General features: G+C 32.5%; 1 protein-coding gene across 1 annotated transcript in view; it reads left to right on the forward strand.

The window, feature by feature from the left end:
• Positions 1-15297, forward strand: part of LOC113052819 (homeobox protein cut-like 2) — a 54977-nt gene that overhangs the window by 1194 nt on the left and 38486 nt on the right. The window contains exons 2-3 of the mRNA XM_026217272.1: positions 3551-3621; positions 7341-7527. Of these exons, the coding sequence (XP_026073057.1) occupies positions 3551-3621; positions 7341-7527 (258 nt within the window). The remainder of the gene's footprint in view (positions 1-3550; positions 3622-7340; positions 7528-15297) is intronic.

The following is a 15297-nucleotide window of genomic DNA, read 5'->3' on the forward strand; positions in this document are numbered from 1 at the left end:
TCTGCTGTACTCAGATCTGGCTCATGGCAGAGCAGGGTTTCCCAAGCGGTTTCGTCAGCTGAAATATTGACTTGAAGTACTGTACCTCTGAGTTAACATTTAACAACACATCTAATGCTGGTTAATGATCAAACAGTTAAACAGTAAATGTTTTATTTTGATTGTTTAGATTTTACAATTATTTATACGGCTGCACAACTTGGCCAAAAACATTATATTGCAATATTTTTTTTATATATAGGGATTTTAACAGCAATAGAACATTTCATATGATATGAAAATGTCTCATATTTTTTGCTGCTGAAATATTTGTAATTATTATTATTATTTCTACAATTTATTTATATAGTTAATTATAAAAACGATAGACAAATCTATAATTGTTGTAAATTAGTGCTGTAATGTAAAATAAAGTGTTTTTTATTATTATAAAATAATTAAGTAGTACCCTATGATATTACCAATATTTGTCTTAAATTTTTCATAAAGTATGTAAACTTTATAATTATTTCATATATTTATTTTCTAATAATTGTATAATAATATAATTATTTTAAAATATTTATTTTATTTTATAAATTAATTATATTTGTAAAATGTATTTATATAATTATAAAAATAAATACAGAAACATATTAGTGTTGTGAGTTACAGTTGCATGTAAAAAAAACAAAACAATTTGATAATTATAAAAATATTTTTCTTATATGCTACATATTCCCAATATTTGTCATAAATTCTACACTTTCAAGCATTCAAATCTTCAAGTCTTTAAACTGAGTTAAAAGTGATGAAATTCTGTAAACTTTTGTCCACAGAAATGTTGGAAATTATGTAAATACAGAGAACCAAATGCACACTGTGTTCTGCATGCAGAGATGTATCTGGTGAGAAGCAGCATTCACTTTCAGATGCTAAAAAACACTGCATTAAAGTCATATCATAATTTTGGTTTAATTGTACAGCCCTGTTTATTTATTTTAAGTTTACTTTTGATTTTAGCTCATTATTGGCTTTTTAACAACTCTGGAAACCCCTTGCAGTTCCTGTATGAACCCCCATTTGGGAGACAGTAGTGTAGAGTGTGTCTGGTCTCTCAGAGGGCAGTGTGTTTCTCCAGCTGGTACTGTCACAGCGTGTGTGTGTGTGTGTGTGTGTGAGTGACACAGGCTGCTGATCAGAATTGACGTGGGGACTGGATATGTGTCAGGACTTCGATTGCTCATTTCTCTCTGCACTTCAGAGACAGCAGCTGCTTTTTCACACAGTCCATCACAAACTTCACAGCCAGATTTGTATCATTATGATTATAACTCATAGTTTGCTTTATATATGTGCTTAAAATATTGTCAGAATATAGATGATCTTTTATCATCTTTGTTCATTGTCCATGTTAAGGATGCTCTGGGCCTGGAGTACTTAATAAATGACCGGTCAGGTCAGGTTTATAGGTCAGATCAGCCACATTTACTTTTGGGCAAGTTGTACATCTTAAAGGTCCCGTTTTACGCCCTTTTTTGAAACTTTGATTGTGTTTACATTGTGCAATATAACATGTGTTCATGTTTCGCGTTTATAAAAAAACTGTTTTAGTGACGTCATTACTGCAGGAACTAGAGGGCTGAAGTCCAAACGGGTCGTTTTTTTGTAGGCGAATTCTGTTAAATAAAATATCTCGCTTGGCATTGAACTTTAGAATTTTACAGATATTATTTTTACTCTAACAACAACATTACACACTAACTAAAGTTTAAAGCATGGGATCACGAAGAAGGGGACCTTTAATATACACACACACACACACACACACACACACACACACATATATATATATACACTCAAACTCTATTTTATAATTTGATATAATATTTTTTTATATTTTCTTACATTTTCTAATGTTATACTTAATAATAATAATTTAATTTAATAATAATAATTTAATAATAATAATTTGATATAAAATATTTAGTATACATATAATTCATAAATGTTTTATACATTTTATAATCTTTTTCATATTTCTACGTTATTATGTTACCATAAGTTATTTTAATAAATTCATACATATAGAACGTATAGAATATGTACATACTTATAGAATTAACGATAATTTAGTATAGAATAAAATTATATAAGTTAAGTTAAAACAAAACATTTGTATTAATTATATTAATAGAATTAACAATGATCATTAATAAATTATTGGATAAATTCTATAATAATATATAATATAATATTTTTCCCATTTCTGTGTTTCAGAATGGCAGGTTCATTTGTGACAACTTATTATTTTACATTTTACCATTTTGTCTTCCCCATAAAAAAAAAAAAAAAAAAAAAAAAAAAACATTTTTGTTCTTTTACGCTGACTTTTCTTGATTACTTTGTGCTCTTCTTGACCCTCTCACAAGAGTTGTGTGTGTGTGTGTCGAAAGTTTGCACGTATGTGAAAATACATTCACAGATTCACAGTTTCTGTTCTCAAATTAATTGTGGGACTCAACCACAGATGCTTTTGGCAGTCGAGCGTTTGATTTTCTTCTCTTCATTTGTGCAAATGAGAAATTAGTCAGTGAATGCTGGAGTGTGTTTTATGTAAAAACTAAATTATACCTTTAAGTTTTGGGACTAAAGTATCCTGAAGTTCTTTGCGCTTTGAAGCTGTAATTATAAAGTAACAGAAGACGTGCAGTGCTGAGGTCTGCTTTTACAAACTAGAAGAAGAAATTACTATCAACTTTCTACAGAATTATTAAAAGTGTCTTGTCAGACAGGGCTGTTTCAACTTTGGACACTTCTGGCCTTGTGAATTTTATAAAAACACACTTTTCATACTCTCACTAGTTAAATTTGTCCACTAATAATGCTAATTTATGCATTTACTGTTAAAACACCTGAACTCAGTATGATTGTATTTACTTTTATACAGAAAGGAGTTAAAGACATTTATATTATTAATTAAATGCTGTTCTTTCTATTCATTAAAGATTCACATTTCCATAAAAATATGTAGCAGCACAACTGTTTTTAACATTGATAGTAATCAGAAATGTTTCTCATGTGACACTGAAGACTGGAGGAATTATGCTGAAAATACAGCTGCGCATCACAGGAATAAATTACAATTATTTTATATATTCAAATTAAAATAGTTATTTAAAATGATAATACAGTATTTCACAATATTGCGGGTTTTATTGTATTTTTAAACATATAGTTCCTGCCTGGGTGAGCAGAAGAGACTTTTTAAAATATCTTAAAAGCTTTTGAATGATGGTGAATAAAAATTAGGAGAATTTTTCCAAATTGTTGTCTTAAGCAATACGTGTGAAAAAAAACTGAATAAATCTATTTTTTCTTTTCACTTTAAATAAATACTCACAAAAAGGAGGTTTTGAGGGTTACACTGTTTTTAGCAGTACATCAAACTTGTATTTCAAGATCAAGGTAAATGATTTCTCGTTAAACAAGTGTGTGTGTGTGTGTGTGTCAGTGTGTGTGACGGGTTAATGGTGTGATGTTGGAGGTAATCTGTGTGCTTTCCTGTTAGGAGATGATGAAGATTTATGTAAAATTGTTACAGTGTATCGTGTGATGAGGATGATGATGCTGATCGTCATGGTGATTATGCTTTTGTCTAACAAGTCATTATGGCCTTGAAAAATGGAGGCTGAAGTGGCTCTTCATCTTGTGTAAATTCATAAGGAGATCTTTGTTGTCTCTTGGAGAATTACAGGGATTTATCTTTGCGTGATTATCCGGCCATATGTGAGCCAGTCTGTGCTCAATTCATTCATGTTTCCAGTCCTGACTGCAAATGCTGGAGGGGAAAAAAGTGTTCAGAAATAAATAAGCATATGTCTCTAATAAGATACAATTGTTATTATTATTTAAAAAAAAATAAATAAAGATTATTGGAGTGTGTTGTGTAGGAAAATACTATTTCAGGATTTCACAAATTTCAATGTTACATATAAATTGTGTGAGTTTAATCGTGAATTTTATTAACATTGTAAAAGTGCACACAATTTTTTCCACTAAGTTGTAAATAAACAAAAATTATTAGTGTTTTACAATAAAATACTATTTCAGTCTGTCTAAATCACAATTTCATGTTTAATTCAATATTACTTGCTATTTCTTTGTTATTATTTGGGAAATTCACTAACAATTTTAAAGTGAAAATTGTTTCTACACCAATTGTTTTTTCTTTTCAGCGTACACTAATTATTATTTTTTTTTCCTAAAGTTGTTAATAAAACAAAGATTATTGCAGTACATACAAGAAAATACTATTTCGGGATTTCTACTTTCAAATTTCTTGTTTAATTCACTGTTACTTGCCATTTGTCTTTGTAATTATTAGTAAAATTTACCAGCGAATTCTGTTTGTTTTTTTTATGCACCAAATTGGTATCTTTTTTTTTTTGTTGCATAGTGTATATAGGTCATTGATAACTTGATTACTACTTTTAAAACATTGATCTGTTTGGCCTGATATGTCAACTTCTTGCTCGTCCAATGGCATGAGTTTGGGGGCGGGACTATCTCTAAGTCTGACCAATAGCAGATGGGGGAGTTTCTGAAATGTTTCTGAAAATTGCAATTCCATGTGAAAATAACCAACTTCAGCTTTAAAGCTGAAACATAAGCAGTGTTAAATAGGTTCAGTGCCATTGAGAAGCAGCACTTATCAGACCAATCACATCTGCAGATGCTCTGACTTGTTTAACATCACACTTGCTCTCTTCCCTTACATTTGTTGGCTTGTGTTTGTTGTGTGAGCTCCAGTGCTGATGGAGCAACTGAATGTCATGACTTCAAAAAAGAGAGAGAGAGAAAACTAAAAAAATAAAGAGAGAAACACAATTGCTTTTAGACAGTGAGTGCGGGAGACTATTGTATCAGTATCGATTCCTGTAGCGCTGCTCTATTCTGCATGAACTCCACGAGACACGCTGCTTCAGACCACATGATGCTTATTGAGCAGGTTCAATGCAATGCTGCATATCATTTTCAAAGAAAGTAATATGCAGTATGTATAATGTGTGCAGAGTGCAAATTTTACTGCTAGTGTACAATGAAAATAATGTGCAGTATGCAGCAGCACACGTGTCACGGGATACTGTGTCACTCAGTGCAATTCACTTGACCTTTTAAATATGTTTTAAACATGTTTAACTTATTCGATCTAACTTCCACAAGTTATATGTTTAACCAAAATTGGATTCAAAGTGCAAACTATTTTTATTTCTGAGATGGAATTAAATGCAAAGTAGTAAAATGTGATGTTGAATGTTGCAATGCGTGTTGTATACTGCATAGTGTTTTACATATTATTATGAATACTGACTACTGGTTTAGTTTCACAGTATCAGTGAATCTCCTGAAGAAATGTTTTGGTCATTATATATATATATATACAGTATACATTTCTAAAAAAAAGTCCTAAAATATGCTTCATCTTCTTTATGAAAAAAAAAAGTATTTTATTTATTTATTTAAATTAAAAAAATTATTTAAATGTATGTATAACCCTTTTTTTTTTTTTTTTTTTTTTTTTTTTATAAATATGACCCAGATCAGTTCTTGACTCGTTTGACTCATGTACACTTCACAGTTTGGCGTATTCAACAGCAGCCATTGACCTCTCTTCACCCGCCACACTCTGATTTACTTCAGTACAAAATCTCCTTTGAGTCAAGCGCTGATGATTTGTTTGAATGTGAAGGACTCTGCGTCTTTTATTTCTGTTGAGTCTCTCTTCTGCCGTCACAAAGCTGGCATCGTCCTGGCATCATCATCAGACTCTCAATGACGGGACGGGCCGAGTGTGCACGGCTGGAGTGAATCGCTCTTATTCTGGAGCTCTTCTGTGTGGTCTTTGGAGCTGTAACCCACATATCCACAGGCACAGGTGCCCTCTCTATGGGGCCAGGTGGCGGTCCATTCTGCTCCTGCTTTTTCTTAATTAATCCGTAATTGGTTTGAGTCCCCTGTGGAGAGGAGAATAGCAGGGGTGACGGGTCGGGTTAGAGGAGGTTCTGGTTGAATCTGACCTGGCTTCATTGTCCACAGTAGTCCAGCACAGACCCAGAGCCCTCAGCAGCATTTTACTCTTCATTTCGGTCTCACAGACACACATACAGCCTTTATACACTCTCAGAATAAAAAGGTGCAAAAGCTGTCCATAGGGTGGTACTTCTTCAAAAGGTACACTTTTGTACATTTAATATCGACTCTATGAAGGTGTACCTTTTGAAAAGGTGACAGCTTTTGTATCTTTACTGTACATTTAGCACTGTAGTGTTTAGAATTAGATAATACAATGTTATATAATATCCACACAACAATAATAATATACAATACTGTTTGTTGTAAGATAAAAAAAAAATCTGAAAGACATTAATACTTTTAATTATCAAGGCTGCATTAAATTGATCAGAAGTGACAGGAAAGACATTTATTATGTTACACATGATTTCTGTTTCAAATAAATGCTGATTTTGTATTAACTGTTTTCCACATTGATAATAATCAGAAATGTTTCTTGAGCAGCAGATCTGCATATTATAGTGATTTCTGAAGATCATGTGACACAGCTGCGCATCACAGGAATTAATTACAATTAAAAATATATTCAAATAGAAAACAGATATTTAAAACTGTAATAATATTTCCCAGTATTACCGTTTTTCAAATAAATACAGCCTAGGTAAGTCAAGATACTTCTGTCAAAAACATAAAAAAAAACTTGTCGAACCTAACCTTTTGAACATTAATGCACACACTGTATACTGCATATTATTATTATTTTATAGAAACAGTAAATAAATGTTTCAAATATTAGTATGCTAAATTTTCCACATGACCATTATAGATATTATTGATTCTATATTTTTTTCTCAAATAGGTTACTTTTTTTTTTTTAAAGTAAAAAAGTAAAATTTTGGTTTGATTAAATAAATCAGGGGAATTTTTTTTTCTTTTTTTTAAATACTGTTTATACCTCCAGTTTGTTCTTCACACTGCAAGTGAAAGTTCAAGTCAAGAGCATTGCATTGTGGGAAACAGCAGTCTTTGAAGTGTGGTGTGTATAGTATAGTAAGATATAGTAAGTGATGCACTGTATTCATAATGCACAAATATAATGAGTAGAACATCCCCTTGTGTTGTGATGAGTGTGAAGTCGTTATGTGGAGTCTCTGGTATATTTGTCGAAGTATCGGATGTTTTCTTGCATTGCTGACTTTATTAGACGGAGTTTTCCTCATGAGCGATCATGCTAATGTTTTTCTCTATTTAAGTACAGGAATAAACTTTGCTCTGTTCATTTGTAGCTCTGGGGTATCAACATATGGAGCAGAATTATTGACTGGCGTGTTTTATTATGTGTTGCGTGGCCCTTATGTGTGTCCTGGATTGATGAGCTCATCTCTCTGCTGCAGGTGGTTGCGTTGAACCAGCGCAGTAAGGAGGCGGAGTCTGCGTTCCTGGGAATATATAAACAGCTGATCGAGGCCCCAGGTGAGCTGCACATACACACACACACACAAAACCATACATTCACCGCTCAATTTCACATGACTCGAAGGAACATTAATATACACAACTATAACGGATAGCTTAAATTATATTATTCATTCGACTTTTTAATGCCAATTAAAAAACGGTTTAAGGTGTCATAAATCACGTAAAATATTGTTTTTGTATTTATTTTTTACATTATTTTTTAAGTTAACATTTTTTATCTAAAATATATTTTTTAATTTAACAGTTTAGTTGATAACAATGCAAATTTAGTCACTTAGAGCACTATATTAAACTATCAATTTTATGCTTATGACAGTTTTAATTTTATGTGCTTTTATAATTTTTTTGTTTAGTTTTAGTTCTAGTTTTAATTAGATTTTTTTTAATTGGACTGAAAATGTATTTTATTTTTATTAGCTGCCAAAGCAACATTTTTAATTTTCATTGAGGTTCATCTAATATTTATATTTTATTTTTATTTCAGCTTTACTTCAATTATTACAAATTATTTTTTTGAGTTTTATTATTTTATTAGTTAATATTAGCAATAACAGCACTGATTGTTTTCAATTAGTCACTATATTAAAGTATATATTTATGCTTATGGCATCATTTCCATGAGCTTATTAGATTTGGACTTCTTAAAGGTACAGTAGCAGATATTGCCAATGTGACATTTCTAATTTTCGTTATTGTTTTGTTTTTGTTTTTTTCATGTAATATTTTATTTTGATTTCAGCTTAATCCTGCTATATTACAGTATATAAATTATGACATCAGATGCTCATTAACATATGACCATGTATATTTACATATAAACACCTTTACTGTATCTTGGTTTGCCCTCATGAGGTCATTTCTATATGAAAATCTTAAAGGTAGAGTAGCAAAAACAGTCTGTTTATAAATGATCATGTAAAACTGTTACTGTTAACCATTTTTGTTTAGTACTATAGTAAGTGTTTGCAAAAGTGTAGAAAGTGGCCCCTTTTTTATGCTTGTTGGATGTGTTTGGGGTCGTGTGGGTCCATATGGTCTCAGGTTCTGTTGACCGCTGTGGGCCAATCAGAACTCAGCTGGAGGCTGACCGACACTCACAAGTGAAACGTGGGATTGATGAGGAGTGTAGAGCAGAGGAGAAACGATAAGAGAGAAACCAGACAAATAGACAGGAGAGAAAGAGGACAGGGGCCTGATGCTGGACCGTCCTATCAGAGATCACAGGAAGCTGATGCTACTGTTTACACATTCATTGACTTCTGCTGGAGAGATAAGCTCCAAAACCTAGGGAGCTGCCTACCTAGACAGCATTTTCAGGCATCACAGGTGTGTTTCTGACCAAGGTAGGCTGCCTTGCTTTAGCCAAATTGTAGCCTTCACAAAGAATGCAATCCCAGAATGCATTGCGACAGGTTCGGTGAATAAATCCAAGCCGATGGATTAGGCAAACTATATGTCTCCCAGTGCTGAGAAGTAATGATTAAACATTTCTCAGTGTAATTTTAACCAGTTTTTGTATGTGAAACATATTTTTTATGCTCCTTTAAGTATTGCAATGCAATATGTGCTATTGAAATCAGTTATGTTTGTGTGAACAATGCTGCCTATGTAGAGCATTTCAAAACAGTTACACATGAGAATTATGCCTATATAGACAGAAGTTTTGTATAAAACAGGCTGACTTTAAAGATCTCTGATCTCTTGCACTTCATTTTGTTCCGTGCTCTTTGAAAGAAGTAATGCATTTTCGTTTGCGTAAAGTGTCTCGCTTTGAAGATGTATTCGGTGTGAATCCCTGACCTATAGCTCTCCTATCAATATTTTTTATTTATATAATTTTTATATGTATTGACAAAAAACATATTTTCACTTACAAGAGTACTTGTGATTCTTTCTTCCTTATTTAGAAAATAAAAACACATTTCAGGAAGCATGTCAAACTTTAAACAGCCTTCTTGCACTGGAAATAAAATAGTTCTGGTGGCATTTGAGCTCCAGATAGATTATATTTGTTATTCGACTGTTTTAACTTGAAATGTTTGAAGGACTGGATACCATTCAGAGGTTTGGGGTCAGTAAAGTTTTTAGTGTTTTTAAAAGGAGCCTCTTCTGTTCATAATGGCTAGATTTATTTGATCAAAACTACAGGATTTTTTTAAACTAACAGTTATACTGTGAAATATTATTACGATTTCAAAGAAGTGTTTGCTATTGTAATATATTCACAAATGTAATTTAATTCTGTGATCAAAACTGAATTTTCAGCATCATATTCCAGTTTTCAGTGACACATGATTCTTAAGTAATCATTCTAATATGCTGATTTGCTGCTCAAGAAAACATTTCTGATTTGTACAATATACAGTCAGCTACTAAAATAATGTAAAACAATTACCAACTTATAACTTATAAAGAAGAATTGATTGGAAATGTTTCTTAACATATGTTTTAGACACACAAGGGCCATAAACTTTGACGAAATCTGTCTGAATTGTTTTGTTTTTCCTTTGATTTATGTAAAAAGTCCTGGTGAATAACTCCAATTTTACCTCGTCTGTGCATGCTACAATAGTGTGACGCTGTCTAAACGCTGCCAAAATTTCCCCCCAAAGCCGCGGTCGTCAGGTGCTCGCATAACCTGCCGTTTGACCTCCTTGCGAATCGTCCTGATGACGAGAGCTATGTTTTCATCTGTATCGACCCCTGACGGATCCTGCCATCTGTGAGGCTGATCCTGTCGTCTACAGCATCCTATTAATCTGTGCTTTCCACTGGCTTTGAGCAAGGTCACCCCACCCGCCATCCCGGGAATGAACTGTCCCAGGTGCTGTAAAGGACAGGAAACTCACTCTGAAACACTGAAGATTGTGGATCAGACATGTTGATTAAATGTGTGTTCATAATCAGAGCACAAACACACACTGAGTCGTTTTACATGTACAATAAAGTAGCACAAAACAGCACATAATAAAAAGATTTAACCCTAACTGTAAACCAGTAAAACCAAAACTACAAAGGAAAATTCAAGATGTGCACTATTTTCTTCTTTTTTTTCCAGTGGTATTTTTACTTTGTTGCTGTACTTAAGTAAATTTAAGTATTTTTAGTATTTTTAGGAATCTGTACTTTACAGGAGTATTTTTATTTGGAGAAACTTTTATTTTACTACATTCCAAAGCATAATTTTGTCGTTTTTACTACACTACATTTTATAAAAGCATGTCGTACCTCGTTATTTTTACCTGGAGAAATCGTCACCCAATCTGAGACGCGTACAGTATTTAACATCTAACTAGATACATGTAACATGTAACATCAAACTAGATACATGTAACATCTAACTAGATACATGTAACATCGAATTAGATACATGTAAAATGTAACATCGAACTAGATACATGTAACATCTAACTAGATACATGTAACATGTAACATCGAACTAGATACATGTAACATGTAACATCGAACTAGATACATGTAACATTGAACTAGATACATATAACATGTAACATCGAACTAGATACATGTAACATGTAACATCGAACTAGATACATGTAACATTGAACTAGATACATATAACATGTAACATCGAACTAGATACATGTAACATGTAACATCGAACTAGATAAATGTAACATGTAACATCTAACTAGATACATGTAACATGTAACATCGAACTAGATACATGTAACATGTATCAAACTAGATAAATGTAACATCGAACTAGATACATGTAACGTAACATCGAACTAGATAAATGTAACATGTAACATCTAACTAGATACATGTAACATGTAACATCGAACTAGATACATGTAACATCGAACTAGATACATGTAACATGTAACATCGAACTAGATAAATGTAACATGTAACATCTAACTAGATACATGTAACATGTAACATGTAACATCGAACTAGATACATGTAACATCGAACTAGATACATGTAACATGTAACATCGAACTAGATAAATGTAACATGTAACATCTAACTAGATACATGTAACATCGAACTAGATACATGTAACATGTAACATCGAACTAGATAAATGTAACATGTAACATCTAACTAGATACATGTAACATCGAACTAGATACATGTAACATGTAACATCAAACTAGATACATGTAACATCTAACTAGATACATGTAACAATTAACATCGAACTAGATACATGTAACATGTAACATCGAACTAAATACGTGTAACATTGTTACGTAACATCTGATTAGATACATGTAACAGTGTTACAATTTAATTACAAAGTAAATGTAGAAATTGAATCAGTTATAGTTAATTAAAAAAGTGTATTTAAATTACAGTTACTTATGAAAATGTCAATGATTACAAAGGGGGTTATATCTGAATATTTTCTGTAAAAAGCTAGGATATATTGAATAATATTTAGTTTTATATAATAGTTTTTGATGCCTCCTGCCATTCAAAGACTGTTCAGTAAAGCAAAGCTACTTTGATGATACATGCTTCATGCAATAAAAGTATCTGAACATCCATTAAGATAAAATATATGTATTATATTTGGAGTTTTTGGCCCAATTTTAACTTTTTAAAATTATTATTTCTTGTTTTAAATCAATGAAAATGTTTGATTTAATGAGGTTTAAGCTTTAAAAAATTAAATTTACAAATGAAGTGAGAAAACTACGGAATAATTCAACATGCATTCTCTAAAAACAAGTTACACACTTTATACAGTTTTGCTTCAATTTCATTGTAAGGATATTTAGATATTTGGAAGAAAAGAAAATACTGATTATGATTTTTTTTTATGCATTATCAGCATAGGATTGTGTATGTAACACACTCAGCACTTTCAACTAAGATCTAATTACTTTATCTTAAACTAAAACATATTTTCTGCTGTTTTAACTGAGGCAGTGATAAATAAAATGCACATTTGAACTAGATTTGTATATATTCTACCATAAATGAATGTTGCCTGTGCAAAATCACCACTATGATTCTTATAGGAGATAGTTTTTTTGGAGTATATTGTTTTAGGTTTGCCCTATAAAATACACAGCTGAACATATTTTCATCCATTCAAATCCTTATGGATTAAATCAGCTTCTGCTTTAGTGTCTCAAGGCATTTTAGTGTGATTATGTCCATCATGGTTGTATAGGCGGCTTCAGTTACTGTACCTGTACTGTTTGTGCACCAGATACTGTATTAGGAGATAACGCAGGTTTGTCCACTGCTCTGCCTTTACTCTTCAATGACAGCGATAGAGTCCTGCGACCTCTGTTTCAATGCACCGCTTGTACGGTATTGATAAAGTTAACAAAAACATGCTGCTCATCTGTTTATCTACAAAGAGTTGAGTTTGGAGGAGGCGAAGGGAAAATGCTGATGCGTCCTTTACGCTCTACATGCTAATCACTCTGTGTGTCTCTCGTTCTGTCTGTGTGGCTGATATCAACAGAAATCCACCATCGCGATGATGATGGCTCCACATCTCCACTTTCTTATGTTTAGCTCCGTTTTCCTGTGTTGTCAGCAATTATTGAATCCCTGATTGTTCAGCTGTGCATAATTATGAAAAACAATTGTAAAACAGATGTGAATATTTTCTCAACTCTGGGCACTTTTGTCCCTGTGGACGCTTAGAAAATAAACTTGAACTTGCAATAGTTTATTTAATTTGTCAGTTTACAGTAGACATGCACACATCACAAAAGAAATCTGTTCTTGTCCATTTTATATATCTATCACATAACTTGATAACATTCAAAAATAAAACAATTTTCAACATTTTTGTCCATCTCTTTTATATTGTTTAGGGTAATCTCATCATTTTATGGAATCCTAAATATACGCAATTAAATAATATTTTTTATTGTTGCATATTGTGACAAAATTACAGCTTTACTGGAAATTATGCACACAAAATATATAAAAACAATATAAAAACAGGAGAAATATTAATTATAATAAAATATATTATAATGTAATATTATAAGTAAAATAAAGGTAAAAATTAAACGTGATATTTACCTTGGCTTTTCTTTGTTCCTTACATCTCAAACTAAATCTCGTTGACTTTTAGTAAATATTATATTTATTATCTTAATTCTGTTTTCAAAACAATATTGTGTGAAAAAGCATTTTTACAAAGTGACTATTTAAAATGTTTTAACAAGTGTATTTTATAACTATTAATTTTATATATACACTTGAGAAGATTGAGAATGTATTTTTACAAAATAACTATTGAAAATGGTCCTTAATGTTTTAAATATAAATACACACACACACAAACTTATTTTCAGAAAGTCTATTTTTAATAAAAAATGTATTATGTATAAATAACTAATTAAAAATAAAACAAATAATGGATTGTAATGTCAAATGTAATTTAATATAATTTGTTTTCATATTTTAAGATTGATAATGTATCTTGAAAAAAGGTAAAACTAATAAAATCAATATTTTAAAAGACTTTTGAGTTATCAAAAATAAAATGATATTCATAAAGATCATAAAATATAATAAAGTGATATTCAAAACATGTCCTAAAGTGATATGACAAAACTAGTTCTCTTAGTTATTTATATCTGTTAGTATTAATAAAAATCAACCTCGTGACATAAAAGTGCTTGTACTGTAGTTGAAGAAACACCTGCATATGAGACATAAATCTGCACTTGTGTGTGTGTGTGTGTGTGTGTGTGTGTTCACCAAAATAACAAAGTTAAACATTTTATTTCTTTGTCTGTTTCCACAATCGACGACTTCCTGTGATCTCGCAGCTCTTGCGGCTCTTAAGGGAAGGTCTGTTGTCTGCTTTCTAAAAGCGTTGGTTCGCCTCGGAGCGCCTCTCCGTTCTCAGGTAGCTCATTTGGGAGGCTCGCGGCTCACCTGATGTTGTTAACGGGCCATCTGCTACACGTTCCCCATCCGAATCCCTCGCCCCGAGAAGATTCATCACATCCTCGGCTGTAAATAACACAGCTCTCGGTTATGTGTTTTTAGCGCCGTCATATTCATGCCCCGCGGTCATATGGATGCTTTCCATTTCTGCATCCTCTTACTGGAGGAAAGTCAAAGTTAGTCCCTCCAGAGGAGCGTCTTTCCTGCTTTGCCGGCGTGTTCTGTCACTCAAAAGCGTCTCTCTGTAGTCGCTCACCTGGAGAGGGATGTTGCCAGGGGCGTAGCCATAAGACAGGCGCCGTGGGTGCTCGCTCTACCTCTGCCTGTGTTTTTTTACCCATAATCCCCTATGCCCCCCTCTCCCTCCCTCAGTCCCCTTGAGGCAGTGTCTTGAACGTTTCATGTCAGTCGAGAGCTGTGGATCTTCAGGAAATAGCTGTGTGTCGACCGAAACCAGCTGCTTTTAAAAGGAGCCAACTTCAGCCTTCTTCATGCCGCTTGCTCTAATGAATGCTAGTGCTACGGCGCTAACTAGTGGTGACCAGCGGTACTGCAGAAGAGTTCAGCAGGTCACTGTCAAAATTAGTATTTACTTACTTTCAAACCTCAATCACTGATTGAAATCTTTCATAAAGCTCTAAATGTAGCCATTCACTTTCAATACAGCACTGTCTGGCTACAAAAGGCAGCATTAAAGTGTTATAAAAATATATTTAGAGACATCTAAAGTCATCTGATGCTTTGTGTGAACAACGGACCCAAATTAAAGAGATTATTCGCTAATAATCTTTCCTTATAACCTCATATTGCTCATATAACAAATTATTTTGTCTACTTTTGATCAAACACTATTAGGGTTAGTATTGC

This window comes from Carassius auratus, chromosome 33, assembly GCF_003368295.1.
Source record: "Carassius auratus strain Wakin chromosome 33, ASM336829v1, whole genome shotgun sequence".
NCBI classification, from domain to species: domain Eukaryota; kingdom Metazoa; phylum Chordata; class Actinopteri; order Cypriniformes; family Cyprinidae; genus Carassius; species Carassius auratus.